At 48.0% G+C, this 22,943-nt stretch overlaps 2 protein-coding genes across 4 annotated transcripts; one reads left to right on the top strand and one right to left on the bottom strand.

The window, feature by feature from the left end:
• The first annotated feature begins 247 nt into the window (after positions 1-247).
• Positions 248-3,352, top strand: COPS7A (COP9 signalosome subunit 7A). Of its 2 annotated transcripts, none has more exons than XM_065742229.1 (8): positions 248-498; positions 575-650; positions 1,108-1,196; positions 1,272-1,474; positions 1,933-2,038; positions 2,322-2,473; positions 2,754-2,819; positions 3,078-3,352. In XM_065742229.1, the coding sequence occupies exons 1-7, from the start codon at positions 337-339 to the stop codon at positions 2,791-2,793; spliced, it is 828 nt and encodes a 275-aa protein (XP_065598301.1). In that variant the 5' UTR covers positions 248-336; the 3' UTR covers positions 2,794-2,819; positions 3,078-3,352. The 2 variants fall into 2 exon arrangements, with proteins under 2 accessions (XP_065598301.1, XP_065598302.1); XM_065742230.1 differs by having other exon boundaries at positions 3,127-3,352.
• Positions 3,353-13,903: 10,551 nt separating this feature from the next.
• MLF2 (myeloid leukemia factor 2) lies at positions 13,904-20,798 on the bottom strand. Of its 2 annotated transcripts, XM_065742238.1 has the most exons (9): positions 20,653-20,798; positions 20,450-20,525; positions 18,555-18,681; positions 18,212-18,247; positions 16,674-16,727; positions 15,823-15,948; positions 15,346-15,505; positions 15,019-15,259; positions 13,904-14,509 (listed from the first exon to the last, which is right to left on the bottom strand). In XM_065742238.1, exons 2-8 carry the CDS (start codon positions 20,497-20,499, stop codon positions 15,081-15,083), a joined length of 732 nt encoding a protein of 243 aa, XP_065598310.1. In that variant the 5' UTR covers positions 20,500-20,525; positions 20,653-20,798; the 3' UTR covers positions 13,904-14,509; positions 15,019-15,080. The 2 variants fall into 2 exon arrangements, with proteins under 2 accessions (XP_065598310.1, XP_065598311.1); XM_065742239.1 differs by lacking the exons at positions 20,450-20,525; positions 20,653-20,798 and adding an exon at positions 20,103-20,295.
• Positions 20,799-22,943: the final 2,145 nt, after the last annotated feature.

Consider the following 22,943-nt stretch of genomic DNA (forward strand, 5'->3'; position numbering starts at 1 on the left):
TGTCAGCCCTTCTCCTCCTCCGATCCCGCCGCAAGGAAGGTGAGCACGGGCCTCGCTACCTCTGGGAATAACCGCGGCCCTTACGCACATCCCCGAACACCGCGCTCGCGGCGATACCGCGAGCAGCGCCGCAGGCGGAACCTCCCGGCCGAGCAGTCCTCCGCCGCCGGGGGGCGCTCCGCCGCTCCGCCCGTGTGGCGTCACACCCGGAAGCGGGCGATCTGCGACGGCGCCGCCATAAAGGAGCGGTGTCGGGGCGGGCTGGAGGTGGCTCCCGGCGGCGGGGCCGGGGCCTGCGGGACGCCATCGCGGCGGGGCCGAGTCCCCGGCGGCGGGATGGCGGCCGAGGGAAAGGTGACGGGGCAGAGCCAGGAGCAGTTCCTGCTGCTGGCCAAGGCGGCCCGCGGCGCCGCGCTCGCCAGCCTCATCCACCAGGTGCTGGAGGCCCCGGGCATCTACGTCTTCGGGGAGCTGCTGGACATGCCGGCCGTCCGCGAGGTTAGCCCGCCCCATCCTGCCCCGCCCCGCCCGCGGCTGGGGTGCGACGGGGCCTTACTCGCCCTCTGTCCCGCAGCTGGCCGACTCCGAGTTCTCTCCCGTCTTCCACCTGCTCACCATCTTCGCCTACGGCACCTACGCCGACTACCTGGGTGAGGTCGGGCTCGGGGGGGTCGCGCCCTGTGCCGCCAGGTTGGGAGTGAGCTTGGGTTTGGGCGCGGGGCCGAGGAGGCCCGCAGTAACTAGCGCTGCCGTCTGCGTGCTGCCGTCTGCGTGCTGCATGGGGAGCTTCCAAAAACATCTTGGCAACGGCGTCTGTGGGGAGTGGAGGGAAGGGCTGAGGAATCCTTTGGGATGTAGAGGCCTCTATAAATAAGGTGTGGGACGGCTACAGGAGGTGGCTTGAAATGGAAAAGAGGAGAGCTTGCTTGGGAAAGGTCCTTTGAGCTGTAGATTAATGGTGACAACTTGGCAAGACAAAGCGCCGCTTTGGGGATTGGTGTGCTGAAGCTTTAAGAAATGGGACTGGTGCAAATGTTTCCGTTGTGGGACTGGGAAATAGAAAATAGGGTATAAATTGTTATACCCTATTCTTCCCTTTGACAACAGCTGAAGCAGCAAACCTCCCTCCCCTGACTGAGGCTCAAAAGAACAAACTGAGGCACCTGTCAGTCGTCACTCTGGCTGCCAAGATCAAGGTAACGCCCCTATTTTACCTCTAGTTTTCCTGCTTCTGGGTTTACCTCATAATAGTTACTGTTGCGTCTCTGCAGTGCATCCCCTATTCGGTGCTGCTGGAGCAGTTACAGCTGAAGAACGTCCGGCAACTGGAGGACCTCGTGATCGAGGCTGTGTATGCAGATGTGCTGCGAGGGAGCTTGGATCAGCGGAACCAGCGCCTGGAGGTGGATTACAGCATTGGGAGGGACATCCGGAGGGAGGAGCTAAGCACCATCACCCGCACATTGCAGGAGTGGTGAGGAGGAAGCCGCCCGTACTAACGCCTTGAAAGGTTGCAGGAGTGGTCAGGGGCTTCACCAGATCATCCTCTGTGTTGCTGGAGAGCAGTGTAGCAAGGTGACCTAAATCCCCTTTCCCCATGTGGCAGTGGAAAATAATTTTCCAAATTCTTCCACGTTGGAGGGATGAGGAAAACGGCAGCAAAATTTGCAGCCAGTCCAAGCTGCTGGCAAGAGGCTTTCTGAGGTACACATCTGTAGCTCCTAACCTAATGTCATGCTGTTACGCATCTCCCTCCCAGGTAATAATGTCATTACATTATTACATTGGACTGCTGCCCCTGTGCCTACCCTGCCAAGAGCAGCCGTTACCTTCCAGGTTTTTTGGTCTCTACAGTTAAATCTATCATCTTCCATGTTTCTTTCTGTGCAGTACACACTACCTGTCCTCATCAGCTTAACATTTTCTCTACAGGTGCCAGGGCTGTGAGGTTGTCTTATCTGGCATTGAAGAGCAGGTTAGCAGAGCCAACCAACACAAAGAGCAACAGCTGGCACTTAAGCAGCAGATAGAGAGTGAGGTGAGTGGGCTGAAGAGGGAGAAGGCAGTACCCCTTGCTTAAAGAAAGAAAGAACAGAACCAGTACCCTGTTGTTTCTACAGCCTTTGTTCAAGTAAGGCATTACCCTGGGCTGAAATGCTCGGGTAGGCTGTGACTAAAGAATTGTGAATCAACTAGACACTTCTCAGCAGTGCAGAAATCTGGACAGCAGTTAGCACTTAGCTCCAGGTCTTTTAAAAAATGGAGGAGAAAAAAAAAAAGACTTGAGAAATTCCTTGGTTCTTGTTTTACTGTTGTTGCAGGTGGCAAATCTGAAGAAGACAATTAAAGTGACAACAGCAGCTGCTGCTGCAGCCACATCTCAAGACCCAGAACAGCACCTCACAGAGCTCAGGGAACCTGCCCCTGGCACCAACCAGCGCCAGACTAGCAAGAAGACTTCCAAAGCCAAAGGGTGAGGAATGGTGGCAAATAAACACAGCCACACAGCCACTGCCTTATGCGTATTCATGGGAGTTCTGTTTTGTAGCATTGAGGTCACTGACTGGAAGGGTCTGTGCCCCAGACCTGGGATGGTCCAGGCTGACCTCTGCCTCTTGTCAGGGTGCAGCTCTTGAACTGAAGCACAATTCATAAGCCTTCTTTGAATGCCAGCTGCTATTTATGTACACTTAGAAAAGGAAGTCAGAGATGAAATTTAGTGTCCAGTCTAAAACTTCTTCGTTTCTCCACAGGCTCCGGGGCAGTGCAAAGATTTGGTCTAAATCAAACTAGTTGGATCTCCCTTCACATGTGGGAGGGTGAGAGGAAGAGACTCTTGCTACCCCTCCATGTCCTAAGTGTGATGCTTCCGAGCTCATCTCAGATCTGTCTTGCCAACTAATTCTCCTGCATGTTCTCTTTTCTATATTCTTTACTTCCTTTCCGGGCAGCGCTTCCCCCCTCTTAATCATGACATTTCACACTCTTAAGCTTCTGGATGAATGCGTTATTTCCCCTACCCCTCAAGGTTCCATCACCACAATCACATTTCTTTTTCTCTCCCTGTCTTTTGACAGGTGAATTTAAAGAGTCATAAAAGTCTGTCTGTCACCTTTGTATCTGTAGGGCATCACAGAAGCTTGGAAAGTGCACTGGTGCTCAGCAATCATTTAGGCTCTCTGAGACCACTGGGACAGCTTGTTCCAGGATGCAGCTGCCATCTTTGATTGTTTAATCTTTGTTTTGCTAGGTGGGAGGGTAGTTTTTGAAGGGATTCTTTTAAAAGAATATAAATATATTATAAATATATATAAACAATAAAAATATAGATCTATGGACATATCTATACAAACTTGTGCTCCTGTGTTGGTGTTTCTTTACCTCATATATTTCAAAATTAGCCACGATGGTGTGACCCCCTGTTCTATTTATGGGTGCAGTTCCTTCAGATTACCTCTCATTCCAGAAGGATGTGCGATGCTAGCTCTGTTGGGATAAAAGTCCATAAAGCAGGAGTGAACCTTAAATGGTCTTACGTAATTTCTTTGCATGAAGAACATTCAAAGAAAGTGCTTTTCAGGGAGCCTCAAAGTTAGTTGCAGGCACTGAGGTGGGGCAGAAAAATTGTGTTTGTTTCAGTGGTTTATACTCCTAGGTTTTAGAAAATATGTGGGAAGAGATATGTACAGAGAGTTGTCTGAAAAAGGAACGACAGTAAAACGCTCTGTGCCCTTCTGCAGTGTTCCTAGGAAAGGCATTGCTCAATCTGTTCTTCAATTGACACCAAGAGTCTGGCTGAAAATAAGCCAGTAAAATTGTCTCCTGTGAGGTGCCCAGAAAAAGCCATCACGTTCTTCAGAGGCTGCATCTGTGATACTGGCTTGGAGCAGAGACAGCCAGCTGCGAGTGTCACACTGCGTGATGGCTCTGTGACAGTGTAAGCTGATGTAAATTGACATTGTGACTCTTACACCCACTCAGTTCTGCCTGTGCTAACATTTGATTCCCTGAACCTGGGTTTTTGTGCCTGAGCAAACCACCAAAAAATAAGTTTTGTAACAGAAAGCCCCGAACTTTGTCTGCATGGGTGAGACTTATTCGGTTCATTGGCTTGGATGATTTGTTGTCTGGGTCGTTTTCCTATGCAAAACTATGACAGCTGGAGCTAATGCAGAAGAGGGAGGTGGTACCGAGGGGAGCAAGGCTTGTTAAGGGCATGTGGCAGTAGAGGAATTGAGACCATTCTTGTAATGGCAGCAAGGTGTGAGGTCATCTCAAACACCACAAAGTGACATTTTGTGTGACACTGCTATTATTTTGCTGATTCTGATACACTGCAGCACTGACTTCCATCGGGAAATGCCTGTCTCCCATGCTCAGAAATGGGCAGCAGTTACATGCAGCTTCCTTCTTTGTGAGTGGCTGAGGCCCCATGTGCAAGCTCACAGACAGAGCTTTGTCAGGCAGGACATGCCAGCTGCCCTTGGTTAGTGACTGTCCCTGGCCAAGGGCTCCCTAAGGGCAACCCCACACCATTCCCCATTCGTGATGCCATGCACCGAGGCATTAGGTGCAGCCTGCTGGCACAGACATACCAAGTTAGAGAGTTGTGGCATTATGTTCCCCAGGCAGGAGGTGCAGATGTGCCTGTGGGGGCAGATTAGCAGATTGGGGTTATCTACACAGATTTGTCTCAGCGTTCCTAGAGAGGTCTGGCTAATTGGCAGCGATAGTGAATTTACTTGATGAGTGCTGTTTTCCATAAAACACAGCAAGGGGTTGTGACTACATTTTCAGCTTTTGTTTAAATTATTTTGAGCCTTCTTCCCTCTGCATAGCATCACCTTCATCTGTTTGTCTCAGTGAGTAAGGTCGCTGCGCACTCTGCATTTGCAAATGTCTGAGAGATGCAGTGATAACTGCATACATCAAATTTGCCCACCTCTGGGAAGGGCGAATCTGGGAGAGATGTTAACAGGGGAAATGCTACCTGGCAAGAACTGAGGTAGCATCACGTGTCCTTTGGAAGAGGAGCCGCTTGTACAGCCACTGTGCTGTGAACCTAGGGAGGGAGGAGAACGGGCTCTGAAGGGGAGCAGCAGGTGAATCATAGAATCTTTTGAACTGGAAGGGACCTTCGGAGGTCATTTAGCTCCACTCCCCTGCAAGAGACATTCACAGCTAGATCAGGTTGCTCAAAGCCTTGTCCAGCCTGACCTTGAATGTTTCCAGGGATGGGGCATCCACCGCAGCTCTGGGCAACCTGTTCCTCTGCCTCACCACACTTATTGTACAAAATGTCTTAATATCCAATCTAAACCCTACCTCTTTTAGTATGTAACCATTTCCCCTTGTTCTGTCATGGCAGACCCTGCTGAAAATTCTGTCCCCTTTCTTCTTATAGCCCCCCTTCATATACTGTCAGGCCTCTGTCAGCTTTCTCCAGCACAACCTCTTGCCCGTGCTGAACAGCCCCAGCTCCCTCAGTGTGTCCTTACAGGAGAAGTGTTCCATCCTTTGGATCATTTCTGTGGCCGTCTTCTGGATGTGTTCCAACAGGTCTCTGTGAATGGCACCTTGTCCCTTGCACGTGTCAACCATCTCCCAGCTTAGTGTAATCCACAAAGTCGCTGAGGGTGCACTCAATCTCACTACCAACGTCATCAATGAAGATGCTGAAGAGCATTGATCCATGAAGCACAGAGCACAGATGGGAGAGGCACTCAGGCACTTCACAGCCACCCCAAGCTCTTGACATGATGTGACAGGCATGGTGTGGTGGCACCTCTTGACGTTTGTTGAGAACCCCACCTTGGAAGAGCAGGCACAGCTGCCTGGCAGTGCACAGCTGGCACTCAGGCTGTAGAGCCCGCAGCAGGGTGGGTGATACTCTGGCATCATGGGCTGTGCTCTGCACTGTGCTGTCATGAGCACAGCTTGGGCACACTGTCACTGCATTTTCAAGACACGGCTATGGTCCTGCGCTCAAGGTCCCGTTGTGCCATGCGTGTCCAGAGAGTGGGATTAAATGTATTTGATGGAGAGACATCTGCACAGCACTGAAGGTCTTCCTGTTTGTTCACTTTCAAAAAGGGAGCACCTTTAAGACCTCCATTAAGAAAAAGGGAAACAGAAGGTAGCAGGTAAAATTAGACCTTTTGTATGGCAGAAAAAATAAATTCGAGTTGCTCGGCCCAGAACGTAAATACTGCTGCAAAAGGTCTCGCCTTGCAGCAAATAGTGGGCAGGAGCAGAGATTTCCCTCTGCCCTTCACCTGAAAACCGTGCTTTTTATTTCTCTGCTCACTTCATCCTTGACTTTGAATTTGAGTCAGGGAGGATGTGGAAATTAATTAATTAGTTAACATTTGTAAATCACTTTGAAGATGGCAAGGGTGAGATAAGTACTGAGCATTATTATTATACGTTTTAATTTTAATTTTAAATGTCTTCTTTGTGTTTTTAACCCTTTAATCTCCCAAGGAAAGGAGAGGCCCTGAGTACAGCAGAACAGAGATATCTGACACATGGCAGCAGCAGCACTGCAAAGGAATGACAGCTCGGGGGGCTGAAGGAGAGGCATGTGAGCTGCGCCAGCCCCTGCTACAGGAGCAGGAATTCTGCCAGCCCTTCACACAGTGTGCCAGCCCAGTTGAGCTGCAGTTTGCTGCCACCTTGTTTGTGTACCACACGTAGGGCTCGCACATCTGGATTCAAACAAGAGGAAAAGGCAGCAGCTGAACTGCTTGATCCCTGCTCCTCCCAGTTTACACCTGAGTGAGGAGAGTGATGTCTGAATTTTGCCAAACACCTCCAGCTGTTCCATGCTGAGAGTCAGCCATAGTTCCTAATTAGGAGTTGGGGTTAATGGTGGCAATTCTCTTTACTTCATGATTGGGAACAATTCCTGCCTGCAGAACCCCCCAGCTTGCTGCTGCCAGCCGCAGCTCTGCACTTTGCAGCACAGCACTGGCAGCCACAGGCAGGAGCTGAACCCAACGCAGGATCTCCCTATGGCCACGTCACATGTGACCCACAGGAGCCCAGGCCCAGGCTGGAGTGCCTCTGGCTGCCCGCACACCCAGCCCAGTGCCAGCAGCGGGAGTACCGGGACATCTTCCCTCAGCACTGCGTCCTGCTGAGCAGCTCTGGCTTGGAACGGCTAGGCCCCAGAAGAAAGGCAGCCCACGCTCGGCCTTCTGCAGTATTGGTGTTCCTGCCTGTAGGGCTGTTCTTTCCTCATCCCAGTTCCTAGCAGTAGCTGTTGCATTGCTTAAGATCCAAAAAAACACTTGGGTTTTCTGCTGGCTCCCCAGCTGCCCCCCTCCTGGCTCTTTCTCCTTGGGATTGCCCTGTGGGTGCAGTATGAGCCAGACCTGATGGCCGCCTGCTCCCTCAGAGGGAGCAGCTGGTCTGGGTGCTGCCACTCTGGGAATGGGGCTCATCTGTAGCAGAACTGCGTGTGCAATGTGCAGCCACATTCATGTTGTGATGCATTCATTTGGTACCCAAGTGTCAGCTGGAATTAAGAGCTGTGAACTCCATATGGGTAACACAATGTGCAGAATTACTGTAGCATGTGTGCTTGGGTTAAGAGTAACTCAAGGCCCTCCTGCTTCAAGACACAAGTGAAACCCCAGCCCCTTCTAATCAGGAGGATGTGTCTGTGGGGAGACTTTGCCCTGTTTCTTCTGGGATTCCCTGCACTGGCCTCTGAAGCATTTAGCAACAGCTTTGGAACATGGGAGCAAGGGCAGAATTTAGAGCCACTCATACCATATGTGTAGGATGAGCAGGAGGCTCCTGGTGACCGGCTGTGAGCTCTTCCTGATGCTGGCAGTGCCACAGTCCCGTGTGTATGCTCCCAGGTGCCAGCCAAAGCCTGGTTAATTTTAACATCCCCATGACTCTTTTAGGAAGGCTGCCCCCGAGCCTGACTGCTATACTTGATAGAAAGTTCTTCTGATTTCCAGCTTAAATTTATTCACAGCTAGTTTATGTGCTTTTGTTCCTGTGCCAGTGTGTCTTTAGATTAAGCTGTTCCTTCTTCTGGTCTCTCTCTCCTTTGTATACAGACTTTGCTTTGCCCAATTAGTCTCTTCCTACAGTGTGAGCTCTTCATACAACATACACTGTGAGCTCTTACTTGCACTTCCAATTAAGATTTCTTGGCTAGAAATGAGCAGAGATCCACTGGTCACACCTCACCAGCATCTTGCACGGCAGTGGTAATGCATACCTGTAACTACTAGAAATGCTTTCAGGGTTGCATTTGTCTTTTTCATGTTGCCTCAGTAAATGCTTATAATTATTATCTGATTTACCGGTGAACCTTTCTTCTGTCTCTTATTATCAGTCTTGTTTTTAGTTTATATGTGCCTTTTGTTTTGCACTACTAACTGTAGTCTCTTTTGCTGTTACTGACATCATAAAGGCCATCTCCTTTCTTCCGCATGACATTGTGATCCAGTTTGGGAATGCATCTGTTTGGTTTTTTTTCCCCTGTCACCAATAAAAGAGGATGTCATAAAGCTGTATTGCTGCTTATGGCAGCAGCAGGTGGAGACAGACAGCACTGATCTCATTCCTCTTCCTTTGTATCTCCTTTCCCCCCTCCCTCAGATTGTATTAAGGGCCCTCAGGATTTACAAACCCAGCCAGCCAGAGCAGCCAGATGCAAGGAGGTTGTGGAGGAAATAATAATCCAAGTGGAATTTCCTCATGGGGTCATTCTATGAAGTGTTGTCTTCAAACAAAACCAGCCAAACAAACAAACAAACAAAAAATTACATTTAAGTCAGGGTTGAAAAGTAAAATTAAGGAACTTCTTTAGAATGTTTCAGAAATCAGCTCAAAATCACAATAGCACGCAAGTGATATTAACCTTGACTGCAGAATCAGGTCTGTTTCAAGTCCTGCTGCTCTCCACCTCTTGAGTCCGTGCTGTGGGAGCACTGTTTGCCCTTGGGATTTTGCACCCCCAGTCTATGCTTGTTCAAAGACAGCTCTGTTTCCTGCTGCTCTGCCTTTTGTCCTCTCTGTGCTGAAGCATCTGTTAGGTCACCAGTTTTCTCCCTCTCCTTCTCACCCTCCCCTGCAGTCTCGCACCCTGCCAGCCTGCACTCCTTCTGATTCATGGATTGGAAAAGCCTGATGGGAATGATTTGATCGTGTAGTTTGGCTCCACAAGAGCTGCTTCCTCTCGTTCCTGTGCCTGCCCTCCAACTCCTGTTTGGGGACGCTCCCATCCTGCTTTTGGTGTAGCAGGAGAGTACCGTTATGTCCCAACGATGACTGTGCGCAGTGAAAGCTCACTCCTCGATTCCAGTTTCGTCATCTGGAAGCTGCGAGTTTTCTGCGGGGTTAAAGAGCCCTCTGCTGTCAGAAATCTGGCTCCCATCAAGCCACGCCAGGCAGGCTCGGTGGGTCTGAGTTCATTTTTATCTTCAGGTGATTCTTCCTAGAGTCCCTCCAGAGTTCCCAGGAAAGCCCTCCATCTTGAAAGAGCACAGATGACATTAATGTTCCTAGATACGTGTCCTTCTGGTTTCAGCACAGCCAGAAATGCTGTCTATGAAAAAGACCACACCAGTGGTTACAGACTGCCCTGAGCAGATCATCATTTTCCACAATTTATCACCTCCATCTTTCCTTGTGTCCCCTAAAAGCTTCATCAGTACTGGTTTAATATCTTCTTTCAAATCATCAATCAAGTTCCTAATGAGCATTAATTTCTGAACAGCCTCGTACCAGAAATATTTCAGTATTCTGGTGACTCTCATTCCTCTTGTTACTTGAAATTTATCAGTAGCCTACATTTTATAATGTGTGTCCCCTTGTTGTTTTAATAATGCTGCTTTTATTTGTTTTTAATCAGAGAATAGGCTTAGGTGGCAAAGTTAGACCCTTCGTGCTGGTGAAACTTTAGATTCCTGCAGCATCTCTGCTAATCCAACCCACGACTGCATCAGAAAACGTGCAAGTGGTCGGGAATAACATACAGAAAGCAAGCATTAGAACATTATAAAAATTGATACAACTGTCTTTATTTTAAAACATTGACTTTTCAAGCTCTTGATTTAATATCAGTAACTGCTTTACAGCTATGGACATGACTTCACGCACTGTTTGGCACAAGATTGATTTTAATACTGGCATGTTAATGTTCCTAATTTGTCTTACTTCACCAACATTTTGGGATGCCTTTAAAAGTACAACAAAAGGTGCAGAGCTTTATGGTTCCTGAGAAAACCATGCAAAGTTCCCAGTTGGTTTAATAGTTCTTACTTTCTTAAGGAATTTTTAGATATGGAGAACTTAAAAAAGGTTTTATTTAAAAAATTAGAAATCTAGGCAGGCTCTTCTGTTTCACTCCACGTGCCCTACCTGTTCTTTGGCATCAACCAGAAGTGCCACCGAGCTGCACTGCTTTGGTGCTTCAGAAAGGTGACAGATGTGAGACAAAAGGTGAGAACCATTTTTCTCTCCTTCAGATGGATAAAGATGACTTGGATACATGTTTTCTGCATCTTAAACATGACGTGTGACTTTCATGTTGGGAACATACATTCACATCTTTCTCCATTCTGCTGGAAGAGTTTTCATAGACATCTCAGAAATATATAGAACAGAATGAAATGGAGCACAACAAAACAAAAAGATTCTGCCCCTTTCCTTCCCTTTTAGATGCTAAAAGGCCACTCTCAAGTCTCCCCAGAGCCTTCTCTTCTCCATCCTAAACAGCCCCAGCTCTTTCAGCCTGTCCTCACAGGGGAGGTGTTCCATGCCTTGGATCATTTCTGTGGCCCTCTTCTGGATGTGCTCCAACAGATCCATGTCTCTCCCATACTGAGGCCTGCACATCTGCATACCACTCCAGGTGAGGCCTCACCTCCCTCACCCTGCCGTCTGCACAACTTTTGATGCAGCCCAGGATACCATTGGGCTTTCTGAGCTGTGAGGGCACACTGCTGGCTCATGCTGAGCCTGCTGTCACCAGCATTCCCAGGTCCCTTCCTGCCAGGCTGCATTTTTCTTTCCTGCACTTCATGCCACTGATGATTGCACATCAGTAGCATCCAGAGCAAACTAGTCCATAACTGCTCCAGGTACTGAGGCTAGACTAACGTGTTCCCTGGGTTTTCTCTCATGCTCTTTTTGTAGATGGATGTAACGCTGGCTAGCTTCCAGTCGGCACTCCTCCTACTCACATAGCTTTTGATAAATTGTTGGGAGGGGTCTAACTACAACATCCATTAACTTCTTCAGCGTTCTGGGAGGAAATCTCATCAGGCCCTGTAGATTCATGAATATTCAACTGATAAAACCAGTCCCTAACAATTTCAGTAGCAACAAAATGACATTCCGAGGCTTCAATATGCAAAAGGTGGACTACTTTTAAAATAGGAAGTCATTTTCACTTAAAGCTAGCTAATAGGGGAAAGAAGCAATCAAGTTCAGTGTGGCTTAAATGAGGAAGTTGAAGGGGTTTAACCAGAAGCAGACTTTCTGAGTGCACATGTTCTTGTTTTCAGGCAGCTCAGTTGGCAGTGGATGTCCCATCCCTGGACCTGTCCAAGGCCATGTTGCAAGGGGCTTTGGGCAGCCTGGTCTCGTCCGAGGCGTTTCTGCCCATGGCAAAGAGGTTGGAAATGGGTGGTCTTTAAAAGTTCCTTCCAGATCAAACCTTTGGGTTGAAAGGAACCTTCAGAGTGATAGAGGGGCGTACCCTCCTGTACTGGTTTAAACTGAGCTAACTTTCTTCACAGTGACTGGCACTGTGATTTGGATCTAGGAGAAAAAACACTGTTGAAAACACACCAATGGCTTATTTGTTGTCAAGCAGCACTGCACAAAGCTCAGGGCATTTCAGCTTCCCATGTTGCACTGCCAGTGAGGGGCTGGGGATGCGCAAGAAACTGAGAGTGGCCAGAAAGGCCAGCTGACCTAAACAGGCCAAAAGGATATTCCACACCATGTGCCTCCATGCACATGGTGTGGAGCAGGGAGTGAGCTAACAACTGCATGTTGTGGAGCTGCCTGCCAGGTTAAACCACAACACCTCCTCCTATACTTGCTGTGCATATTTTTTGATCCAGTATCCCTACAGCTCCTTCCCAGCTTTGGCAGGGGGTTGGACTAGATGATCTCCAGAGGTCCTTCCAATCCCTTCAACTCTGTGACTGTGATTCCCAGGGGTGCTGTCTGCTTCCCACCTACATTAGGTCCTCTAACTGAACCTTTCCTCCATTTCCCTAGAATACCAGAGCCTTGCCACATCTGGAGAAGGCAGAGATCTTGGAAGTGACTTTACAGCTGTTAACAAGGCTCAAGAAGCCAGGTAACTCTTCTGACACCCTTCACTATCAAGTGCAAGTGCACATGATTCAAGATCTATTGGCAGGATGGCACCTAACGAGACACAGAAGCTGAATCCAAGTATGGAGGCACAACTGCTCAAGTGTTGTTCCAGTTTGTGAGGAGTCACTGCTGCAACAGGTCATACCACCCCAGTTGTCACATTTTTTCTTGTATCTGTTGTCAAGGTTAGGACTTGCATGACCGAAAAGGATTCTTGCATCTTTAAGGTCAAAGTAATTTCCTCCATCACTATGTCAATCTCCCCATTCTCTTCCTCAGACATCAGCTTGAAGAACAGCCAGGACTTTATGGCTGCTCACTGTCTCAATGCTAAAAGCAACTTTCTGAGCTCAGTGGTTCTTTCCCAGATCATAGTACAAGGAATCACATCTTGCATCAGCTTATGACTACTGCTGAGATGAGGGCTTTATTGCTTCAGCTCCTTCTCTTGAGGTCCAGCAACCCCAAGATGACCCATCTTCCACACAGCCTCTCTCAAGCCCTGCTTTTCAGTGCATAGCTATTTCTTTGACCTTGCCCACTTCAGTGCCTGCATAATTACAATATGTCCAGCAACTCCAGCCACACCCAGGGAGCAGCTAGCTTGCACTCTTCCAACACCTGCTTCATTTTCTCAACCAAGCTTCCTCTCATCACCTTCACGGAGGCTGGAGACTTCTCCAACTGCACTGCAGGTGTGGAGGCCTTGGTAAACAGGCACGAGAACAAGAATCCTGCTGGGATTTGCTATGGGACAGAATGGAAGTGGGGAAAGAACCTCCCCTAAGCTCTTCCATTCATTCTGCCCCATGAATCCTTGGAGGGTACCGAGTAACATAAATCCTGCACAAAGCTTTAAAGCACCAGATTCCACATTCAGTTTTCAGGGTAAAACAACCAGTACTCAGTGAGCTCCCTATTCCTGTTATCTCCCAGATGAACAACATGGAAATGCATGGTAGAATCCTGGCATGCTATTTTCAAATGTAAGTCATGCCCTGATTTCCTTTGTTCCGTTCCAAGTGACTTTATGAAATGGTTTACATAGCAATACGTGCCAGAGCAGGAAACTGGACCAAGAACACAGGAAATCCTTCTTAGTCCTGTATTCCTAATGTCTTCCGAGCATCATCTAACACCAGAGTTAAGAAATCATTAGTAACAATGTCAAACACTGTCAATCCATTGCAAAGAAACAATCAAATAATGGGAAAACTCCCCAGCCATGCAGAAACCCGAGGCCTTGTTCAAGGCTACACGAATGGCCAGGCAGCAAGAAACAACAACCAATCTTCGCTGAACATGCAGTGAAACTATAACAATTACAGGGTACTTTTGCAAATGGTGGTTTGATGGGTCACCTTTTACAATTTCCCTGTTGTCACTGAGCGTTATCTCACTCTGCAACCACATGAGGAGCCTGTACAGAAAAGTTACAATTAGACACCAAGTTTCTCCTCAGTAATTTCCCAAGGATACAGAAGAAGTTACTTAGCTCCAAAGCAGGCACAACTAGATTAGCAGAAGGTAAAAACTGACACAATTCTTTACAGTTTGTTTCTTTATTCAGTAAACATCTAGTTACAAGTTTCACAAATTAAAAAAGTAGAGGAGCCAACTGAAGAGACTTGGGGAGGGGAGGGCACAAGCTACCCAGCTTTTGTTCTGCTCCTCACCTCTCTCAAACACATCCTTCAGCTACTCTGGAGCTGTACCAAGGATTCAGGAGGGGAATAGAAGCCTTTGTCCCAGTGAGGGGACTAACACAGGGGACTAGCAGGATTCCCTCATCTTTCTTTCACAGGGGAAACTAAACACAAACTTCAGAACCAGCCCAACCCAGCACAGAAAGAGTGGAAAGGACAGAAGAAGCAAGGTGGCAGCTCCTCATGCCCACCACTACTGGCAGAAAGAACAGAACCAAAGAAGAGCAGAAAGGGAATGGGCAATTAATGTGTTCCCTTGCACATCAGTGAGATTCTCCATGGACCACTGCAACAGCCAACTGGGGCAAAAAACAAGAACAAAAAAAGCAATGCAGAAAATTAGTTGCTTTGTTTCAATTCTTAAGTGGCAGGGAGGTTAATACTAAATTTGAGAAGGGTCCAAGTGGTGCTTTGAAGGAGCTTCAGAGTTTCACTGTCTGTACCTGGGAGGAAGGGAAATAAAGAGAGAACATAAAAAGAGTAAAAGGTGATTAGAAAGCAGCAAAGATTTAACAACAATAATAATAAAAAGAAATCCCAAACCTCAAGTTCTAGATCATATCCAAGTGAACCCTCAAAACACAGGCCAGACAGCAGCACTTGTTTTTATTTCAAACTGGACTGACAGTAAATAGTCTCTAAGTTGTACACAGAAATAGTGTAAATATTCTATAGATTGTGATCCTACATCATCTCATACTATTTCAACCATCCCCTAAGGCTGACATCACACGTTTTTCTTGGTGACAAGGCTAACTCGAACAGCTTCAGCCTTCCCACCCAGTACACTTCCTCGAGGCTTCCATCTTCCTCTGTTCTTTACATTAAGTGAGAAAACACTTCCAACCAACGCTTCAAAATAATACAAGACTGGGACACTGAAAAGAAAACCCACGCATCTAACAGCCAACCAGGCAATGGAGAATGAAAAAAGAACGGTGCGAGGACTTACAAGAGCGCGTAGGTAGATTTGGGGGTGACCATGTTGCACCCCCCACAAGGCCTGCTCTGCATTCACCAGTCATACCGACGGGACTGTCTGGAGGGAGAATCCTCAGGGCCCTGGATTGCAAGACGAGTCCCCTCAGCGCGGCGGCTGCCGCTGCCTTCGTGACGCCGGTACTCCAGCCCTCGCTGTGGCCGGAAGCGGGACGTCTCTCGCCTCCACTCATCATCAAACGCAGCTGCATCACCTGTGTCAGGAAGAACAAGCTCAGCCAGGGAACAGGCGGGAAGCGGCAGCTGGGTTTGCTGAGACGGAAGACAGGACAGTACTCACTTTCATCCATGTTGATGTAGTCCTGCCTCTCCTCCTGGTCACCTGTACGATGGTTCCGGGATCGCTGCATGATGTGCGCTCTGTCCCTGATGTGGTGTCCAATAGACATTTGTTCCAAGCCACTGTCTGAGTCCCTTACGGTCCGCCTAGTCTCACGGATCTGAGGGTAGATTTGAGAACCAGCATTTTAACTCACTGCCCCAGCCCAATAAGTTGCTGGCTCTTGTCTACAGTGCTTCAGTCCTGCTGTGCTTGCCACCACTCCCGGTCAAATGCAACATGATAATGAGGAAAAAAGACTCCCTCTCCAGCTGGCAATTCCCATCTCAGGAGCCCTCAGCATGGTTCAGTGACTCACAACATTCCTCAAACCACAGCTGGCTGGAGAGCAGAAGCGCTGAGGGCGGCCAACACTGAGCCACCAATGGAATTCTATCAATCCCCAGCAAAACCAGCAGCCTCATGCTTCCTCCTTACCCCACCAGGTGCTGAACGCATCTCTGAGGTCTCTTGATAGACTTTGGGCCCATCACCCAGGTTGGAATAGGAGATGACAGTTGAAGAGGTAAATGTCTGGCAGTTTGCACCGCTTGTCATATGTTCCTGCAAAAGAAAATGGGCAATGGCATAACAAGGAAAAGAGAGGGAAGAAGAGATGACAGCCACTTCCCTCTTCATACAACAAAGCAGGAAAGAATTACAAAAGGAAGAGTATCTATACTGCATCCACCCTGAAGGCAGGTTGCAATAAAGATGGAACCAGGCTCTGCTCAGTGGTGCCCTGTGCCAAGACCAGAGGCAAAGAACGCAGACTGGAATACAGGAGGTTCTCTCTAAACATCAGGAAGCACTTATTTAGTGTGCACCAGCACAGGCTGCCCAGAGGAGTTGTGGAGTCTACTCCTAGGAGACCTTTAAAAAACCACCAGATGCGTGCCTGGGCACTCTGCTTTAGGAGTCCCTGCTTGAGCAGGGTTTGTGTAACCAGTGACATTCAGAGATCCCTTCCAAACTCAACCATTCTGTGATTCTGCAAGTACATGCCCCATTGGTCCACCTTTCTGAAGAACAACTCTTGTTTCTTGGAGAGAACATCTACACTCACACTACCACCCCATTCCATCTCTCCTCCCTGCATTCAGCAGGCAAGCTCCAGGAACAAGATCTCTGTCACTCCATCTTGCTCAGCAGGATGTTACAGCTTCCCCACCCCAGCAGCTTGATTACAGCCAGTACCAGAAAGGCTCAACAGACAGCAGACAACAGAGAGGACGGCAGGAGCACTATCAGTACTTCTTAATGCAGATTAATGTATTGAAGGTTCTTACCATGTTCCCAATCATGTCGTTCATCATGCCAAACATGTCTATAAAGCCACCTGCCTAAGAAAAAGACATCAGGGGAATAGTCAGTTTGGATGGATACACAAGAAAAGAATTACAACAACTTGCCTGCAAGGGCCATGAAACTGCCTAGGAAAAAAAAAAAAACAGCCTGTTTTTCCTTCTTTTCTATCTACTGATAGAAAAACAAACAAACAAAAAAAACCAACAACAGACAGATTTATGGCTGCTGTTCTCTGCAATCTCTCAGCCTGCATTGCCTAAATGTTCTTGCTCTCCAGATCTCTGGATCTGATAGTGTTATTTCAGTTTAGCTCTGATACCCAATGCACTAAGGTTTGTGAATTCAGGTACTCGCGAAGTTAAGAGATGAAATCCCAGGACATACACTAATAGTTGATTTAACCATAAGACAGTCATCATCATCACTATTAACTACAAATTCAAATCACACAGGAATTTTCATGAATTGCTTCCTAACGTAAGAACTTTTCTTATTTTCCCTCTAGGGAAATAAGACATTAAAAACGTGACCGTTTTTAATCTGGCAGACCTAAAGGCTGCAGTTAGTATACTCAGCCATCAGGTCTCATAGATTAATTGTGCAATATGCAAACAAAATTACTATGTCAGTTTAAATGTGCTGATTTTCCTTTTCAAGTGGCTTCTTGTTCTCATTTACAGCAGACCAGCACTCACATGCAATGTTATTATCCTTTGAAGTTCAACTGTTTGTATTATTAATCCTTTTCTGAGCTAGAGCAATTCCAGGACGCAAGCCTCTTTCACTGAGTCAATCCTGCAGAGCAAGGCAGCTAAAGCTGCTGGATCTGGAACAACTTATTTCCACTGTACTACTACTGTAGATGACAGAGATCAGCAAGCTCCAGGAATGGCATTCTCACATACATCCAGCCATTCTCATCCCAATTCTGTCCTCTTGAATTACTCTCTTGGCTCTTCATCCTGCAACCACTGGCAAAGGAGGTTCAATTATTGCCTCTGCCTAATGATGGACAAGCCTTTTCCTTGTGTCATCACAGTTTCACAATGATCTCCAAACAGATCCACAGCTTCTTAGTCACTTGAGGTTAAGAGACTCACCATTCTTCCTGGATATTACCTATCCCAGTTCCTATGAAATACCACGCTATGTCGGCTTTATAGATCTCTGTTCAAGGTTCCCATACAACAAACTCCCCTAAAAGAGCTCCACAGACTAGATTGAAGCATGAGGGGAAGAAGGGGAAGGTCTAAAATCATACAGCAACTCAGGAATAGCAGCCCAAGAAAAACCAGTTGCCTTCAGTTTCAATTCAATACCCCCTTCAGTTTACGATTCATTACAAATCTAATAATAAACAGAGCTCATTCTACTCTCTTCAAACTGTCCCATTCTCACTATCTGGTAAGATATATGGGTTCACTCACATTTCTGCCACTAGTTGCCCACAGCTCTAACAAATCTCAAGGTGAATCTATTTGGAAGCTTCAAATTCAGCATCAAATAACAGAGGACTTACCATGCCCAGCATTCCAAAGGGTGAAACAGCTCCTGCCTGTCAAGACAACAAAAAAATGGAATAAACAATGATCTTGCAGCAGCTAAACGCTATTTACTCCACAGAGCACTCTCATCCTTCTAGGAAACAGGACTTGGTTCACTCAGAGCCAATAAAAAAATTTAAAAAGCAACCCACTGACTTATGAGTGTTCAAAGAGTATCACCACTAACAAACCAGACAGGAGGGATATTCCTAGATTTCCTCCACCGTCTCTATGAAGGCTCAACCCAATAATGGTGGGAGACAGAAGCTTAACAAGACAGTTTAAAAAGTCCTAGTCCATGACCAGCTCCTCTCTTACCTGCATCCTACGGCCAGCCTGGCGAGCCCCAGGCGTGGTCCCATCAGTGATACCAAGCAGCGGGCCAAACCCGAAACTTCCAGAAAGCATGCGGTTCATGTGCTGCCGGTGGATTGCAAAAGGGTCCCTTTTGGAAAGAGTGAGAGAACAATGGTGAGGAAAAAATGGCAGAAAACAAAGCCCTGCACAATACACCCATTCTGACTCCAAGGTTCTCTTACGCAACAGTGACTACACTTCCTAAGCAGGAAATCCAGAACCCCAAGTACTCAGTGTTGTGTATGCTAATCCTTGGGGCTGGATCTCATTTCTTCTCTTGTGACTGAAAGTATTACTATGCCACAGAATCTCTCTCATGCACTAACTGATGTCTATTCAGCAGCAGCTCCGTGCTCTGCTCCCACTAATGCTTTTGGGCCGAGTGTGGCTAAGAGTATTCCAAAACCTCACTGTTCTAAAAGGACTTGCAGCCCAAGTACCACCATCACCTCATAGTCACCTCCCCTTGAGCCATCAAAACTCTTTACGTTAACAGTCACAACACACAACCTGTTCTTGAAGAAGAGTTCTGCATCTTGCAGGGAAGTGCCCTGGCTGCAAAGAGGGGGCCACACTTAACAGGACTAGAGCATACATGGTCCTAACTATTGTTCCTCCACCTCTTTAGGTAAACGTGCACAAATACAATAACCAAAATCTCCAGAATACACTGTGTGGCCTGACACTGACTGTCTGACACTCCTCTGCCCCAAGTCTTCTCAACTTGCTGTTTTCCTGGGATGTTATGTATACAACTGCAAAAGGCTGACATCATAGACAGCTTTTACAACTCCACTGTGAGAATGAAAGAGAACAATAATTAGGACCCCTCTGTTTCTCCTTTCCTTCTTGTGCAGCACCTGCATTGAGGGCATGCACACACTGGAGAAGGACAGAAAAAGTAGAACAAGGACAGTCACAGAAAACAGCAGCCAGACTTAAGAGTTTGAGAAATATCACAGCATTTCAATGCACATCTGACAGTCTTGCATTCACCCTCCCAGAGCATAAACAACCTGAACAACATATAATTTCCTGAGATCACAAAAGCATCTAGCGCAAACCAATACTTTCCTGTTTCTACTGGGAATACTTAGCATAATAAAAGTTAGACTCATAGCTGCCACATCAGTGAGAACATACACTCTTTCTGTGACTGCGACATCAAGGTCTCCTCTTCTTCCAATTTGTTTACAGTTGATAACACTCATAATAAAGTCTGTAAGAAAAAGCGTGGCTTTGTTTTCCTACATAAATTCTACAAAATTTATAGCAGTGCCACGCTTAACACAAACTCCTACTGTATAAAACTCTAATCCTTATCTGTTTTGGTGAGAACTGCCACCTTTTATCAGTTGCAAAGAATTTCAGGAGACAGGACACCAAAAAAAATAATCAGTAAGAGGAATCCTAAAGAAGAGCTCCTGGGACCTGTGTCAGATTTTCAGGCTCATATTTTAAAACCACCAGAATTCTCCTTGTTTAGTCCCTTACAACAAGGCAACTCACTTAACAGCCTTCTCCAGCTTCATTAATGAATCCTCCAGCAGAGCAGCCACAAACAACAGACACAGAAGACGTTATCAAAGCCTTACTCGGTAAACGAAGAAAACCTTAAGCACAGAGAAAGACTGGGTACTCCAGCACTGCTTTCCTCACGCAGTCACGGCGCACTTGGCCTACTTTATTTCATTACGCCGTCCTCTAAAGCCACCCTGGTGCTGCCGGCACGAAGCGGGACGCTCCCCGTGCACCCCGCTCCCCGAACGCTCCCGCGGAAGCCCCGCAGCCACTGGGCAGGCACTGCCGCAGCGCCCCGGCCCGCCCTCCCCCTCGAGCCCCCCCAGCCGACTCACATAGCAAACATGGGGTCCTCCGGCTCCCCGTCTCTCATCAGCCGGAACATGCTGCTGCCCTCGACGGGGGCGGGCTCTGCGGAGGGAGAGGCGGTGAGCGGGCCGCCCGCACCCCGCACCCCGCCCGCAAAGGCGGCTGCCCCCGGTCCCGGACCTGGTCCCCCTCCCCCCACCGCTACCCCCGGCCCCGGGCTCGCCCCCACTTGCCGTGCCTCTTCCCCTGCCTGCAGGCGCGCCGGACGGCGCCGAGGGGACGGCAGAAGGAGCGAAGGTGAGGAGGATGAGGAAAGCGCAGGCCGCTCACACCCGCACTCCCATGGCGGCTCGCACCCTGCTCGCCCCTTCCGCTCCAGCCGGCTCGCCTCGCGCATGCGCGCACAGGCCCGGGGCTCCGCGCAGCCGGTCCGGGCAGGAAGTGGCGCCCAGGCCCCGCTCCTCGGGGCAGAGCGCCCTAGGCCCGGCAGGGCGCCCCCTGGCGGCGGGCGCATCCCGCCCCGTGTGCCGGCGGTCGGAGCCCTCCCGTGGGCACGGAAGCTCACCTGGAGCCTCTGCAAACTACCGCAGCCTCCTTGCCTCCTGTCCTGTGATCCTGAATCACCCTAATGAGCTTTCCAGCCTGGAAAGCATTTCCCGCCCGGCACGTTCTCCTTCAACCTGGAGTGGGGCCGTGCTGGATTGGGTGTGTGCAGTTGCCCTGGAAGGATCCAGAGGCAGAGAGAGAGCTGCTTGGACAAGAACGAAAGCATTTTTATTTATGGGACTGGGAGCAAGTCTAGAACGAAGTGACCTGCCTTCCAAAGATCCCAGCAGTCATCCCACCCCCAGAGATGGTAGGGCTCCTTCAGTTGTTTCCAGAAGCTGTGCCAGCCATTGCTGATGTGGAGGCACGGGTAGCAGTGGCACAGGAGCACAAAACCTATGTAACCTTGGTCACCAGCAGTGTTACCGGTTCGGCAAATCTTGAGGGAGCCTAACTTGCTGGTGGCTGAAGCTATGTAAAACCCTGGAAAGTGGAAATGCAACCTTTTTCTGGAACGCAGACGAGTTCCCCATTTCATAAATGCAGAATCTGCATTTTTGTACACAATCTGTGCATGAGGTTTCTGTATACCACTTAGTACGTAATGTCTAACATGCACCAAGTGGATGGCCATGTGCTAGGACAGGATACCTAAGCATGGGTGTGCAGACGCACAGCAAGACTCACATTTCTCTCCTCCCACATTCTCTATTTAAGCTGTTTCAATTTCCTGTCATGAATTAAAGCCATTACCCCCATTGCCTCATTTCCCTTCCTTTTTTAAGCTGTCCAGGAGGATGGGGGAAGAGGAGAAGGTGAGCCAAGGGCAAAATGAAAGCAAGGACTGATGCCACTGCCCTGAGCTCCACCCTCTGCTGCCTGCTGCTGACTTGCTGCGGAGCAGCATCCCTCCCCCTAACGTCCCCATCACTGTTAGCTGTGCAGTCAGCCAAAGGGGCAACCACAGTGTACGCATTTTAAAAGCAAACTGAATATCACGTGGTATGGGTAAATAAACAGTATGCTGAATATCAGGCCTTTTACCTGCTTCTAACAGGGACCAATCACTGTGGACAAGAAGACAGAAACAGCTTCTTAACACATCCAAATACTCCAGGGCCCCTGTGGATCATCCATGTGACAAAGAAATTCTCATTATCAGAAGTCAGAACTACCCACAGCCACTTCTCCGGTTCCTTTCATCTGTGCCTCTTACGTAACCCTCAGCCAGCAACTAATTCTGACCTCAGATGAAGGGCACCCTAAGAGAAGGACAGCTCTGATTTGATCCTCAGGAGTGACAATTAATATCTGGAATGCTAGAGCCAGCTCACAGTGACTGTGGCATGTGTTGCTTAGCAGTGATTACTTTCAGAATATTTTGTTCAAGAATGAGTCTGTCGCACTGTGAGTGAGAAGCACAACCTCCATCTGTGCTATATTAGTGAAGACAAGTTCAAAAAATCGTGATTCAAAACCTTCCTCCCCTTTCTGATTCTCTAACAGGCTGGCTCTCTCCCCCCCCCCCCAACCCCCCCCCCAAATTTGGCTGGTTTCAACTTAGGAGAAAGGATACTCTGTGCCCCAGTTGCTGAAAATCTTAGAAAAGCTGATGTAAATACTTGGCCTTCTGCTCTTCTGCTGTTCAGCAAGTAGCTTGGAAGAGTTTTGGAACCACTTTTGAGTTAGTTGACAGAATAATATTCTTAGAATACCCAGCATGATGCTTCGGTTTTGCTCGGAGTTAGTTTAGCCTTCACCATAAACTATAACCTCCTCACCCTGACTACAATGGTACTATGACAAGACTAGGAAGGCATTAAAAGAAAATGTATAAATATTTCCCTGCATATGCTAGAAACATAAAAATACATATCATACAAATACACAGCCACATACTCACTATGAAGATGCTTACCAGCCAACTTGAAATTTAATACCAGTAGAAATGTGCCATACTTTCACAAAAGTAAA

Source organism: Cyrtonyx montezumae, unplaced genomic scaffold (assembly GCF_038088225.1).
Source record: "Cyrtonyx montezumae isolate F1298 unplaced genomic scaffold, pur_monq_1.0 scaffold_3, whole genome shotgun sequence".
NCBI lineage: Eukaryota > Metazoa > Chordata > Aves > Galliformes > Odontophoridae > Cyrtonyx > Cyrtonyx montezumae.

Bases quoted from the DNA above. Each gene is read 5' to 3' on its own strand.
- COPS7A (XM_065742229.1), top strand. From the start codon at position 337: ATGGCGGCCGAGGGAAAGGTGACGGGGCAGAGCCAGGAGCAGTTCCTG. The intron at 1,197-1,271 runs GTAACGCCCCTA...GCGTCTCTGCAG, and splicing joins CTCTGGCTGCCAAGATCAAG to TGCATCCCCTATTCGGTGCT. The intron at 1,475-1,932 runs GTGAGGAGGAAG...TTTTCTCTACAG, and splicing joins ACCCGCACATTGCAGGAGTG to GTGCCAGGGCTGTGAGGTTG.
- MLF2 (XM_065742238.1), bottom strand. From the start codon at position 20,499: ATGTTCCGGCTGATGAGAGACGGGGAGCCGGAGGACCCCATGTTTGCT. The intron at 18,682-20,449 runs GTGAGTCGGCTG...TCTTTCCAAAAG, and splicing joins GAGGACCCCATGTTTGCTAT to GGACCCTTTTGCAATCCACC. The intron at 15,506-15,822 runs GTAAGGAGGAAG...ATCTACCCTCAG, and splicing joins TGCGTTCAGCACCTGGTGGG to ATCCGTGAGACTAGGCGGAC.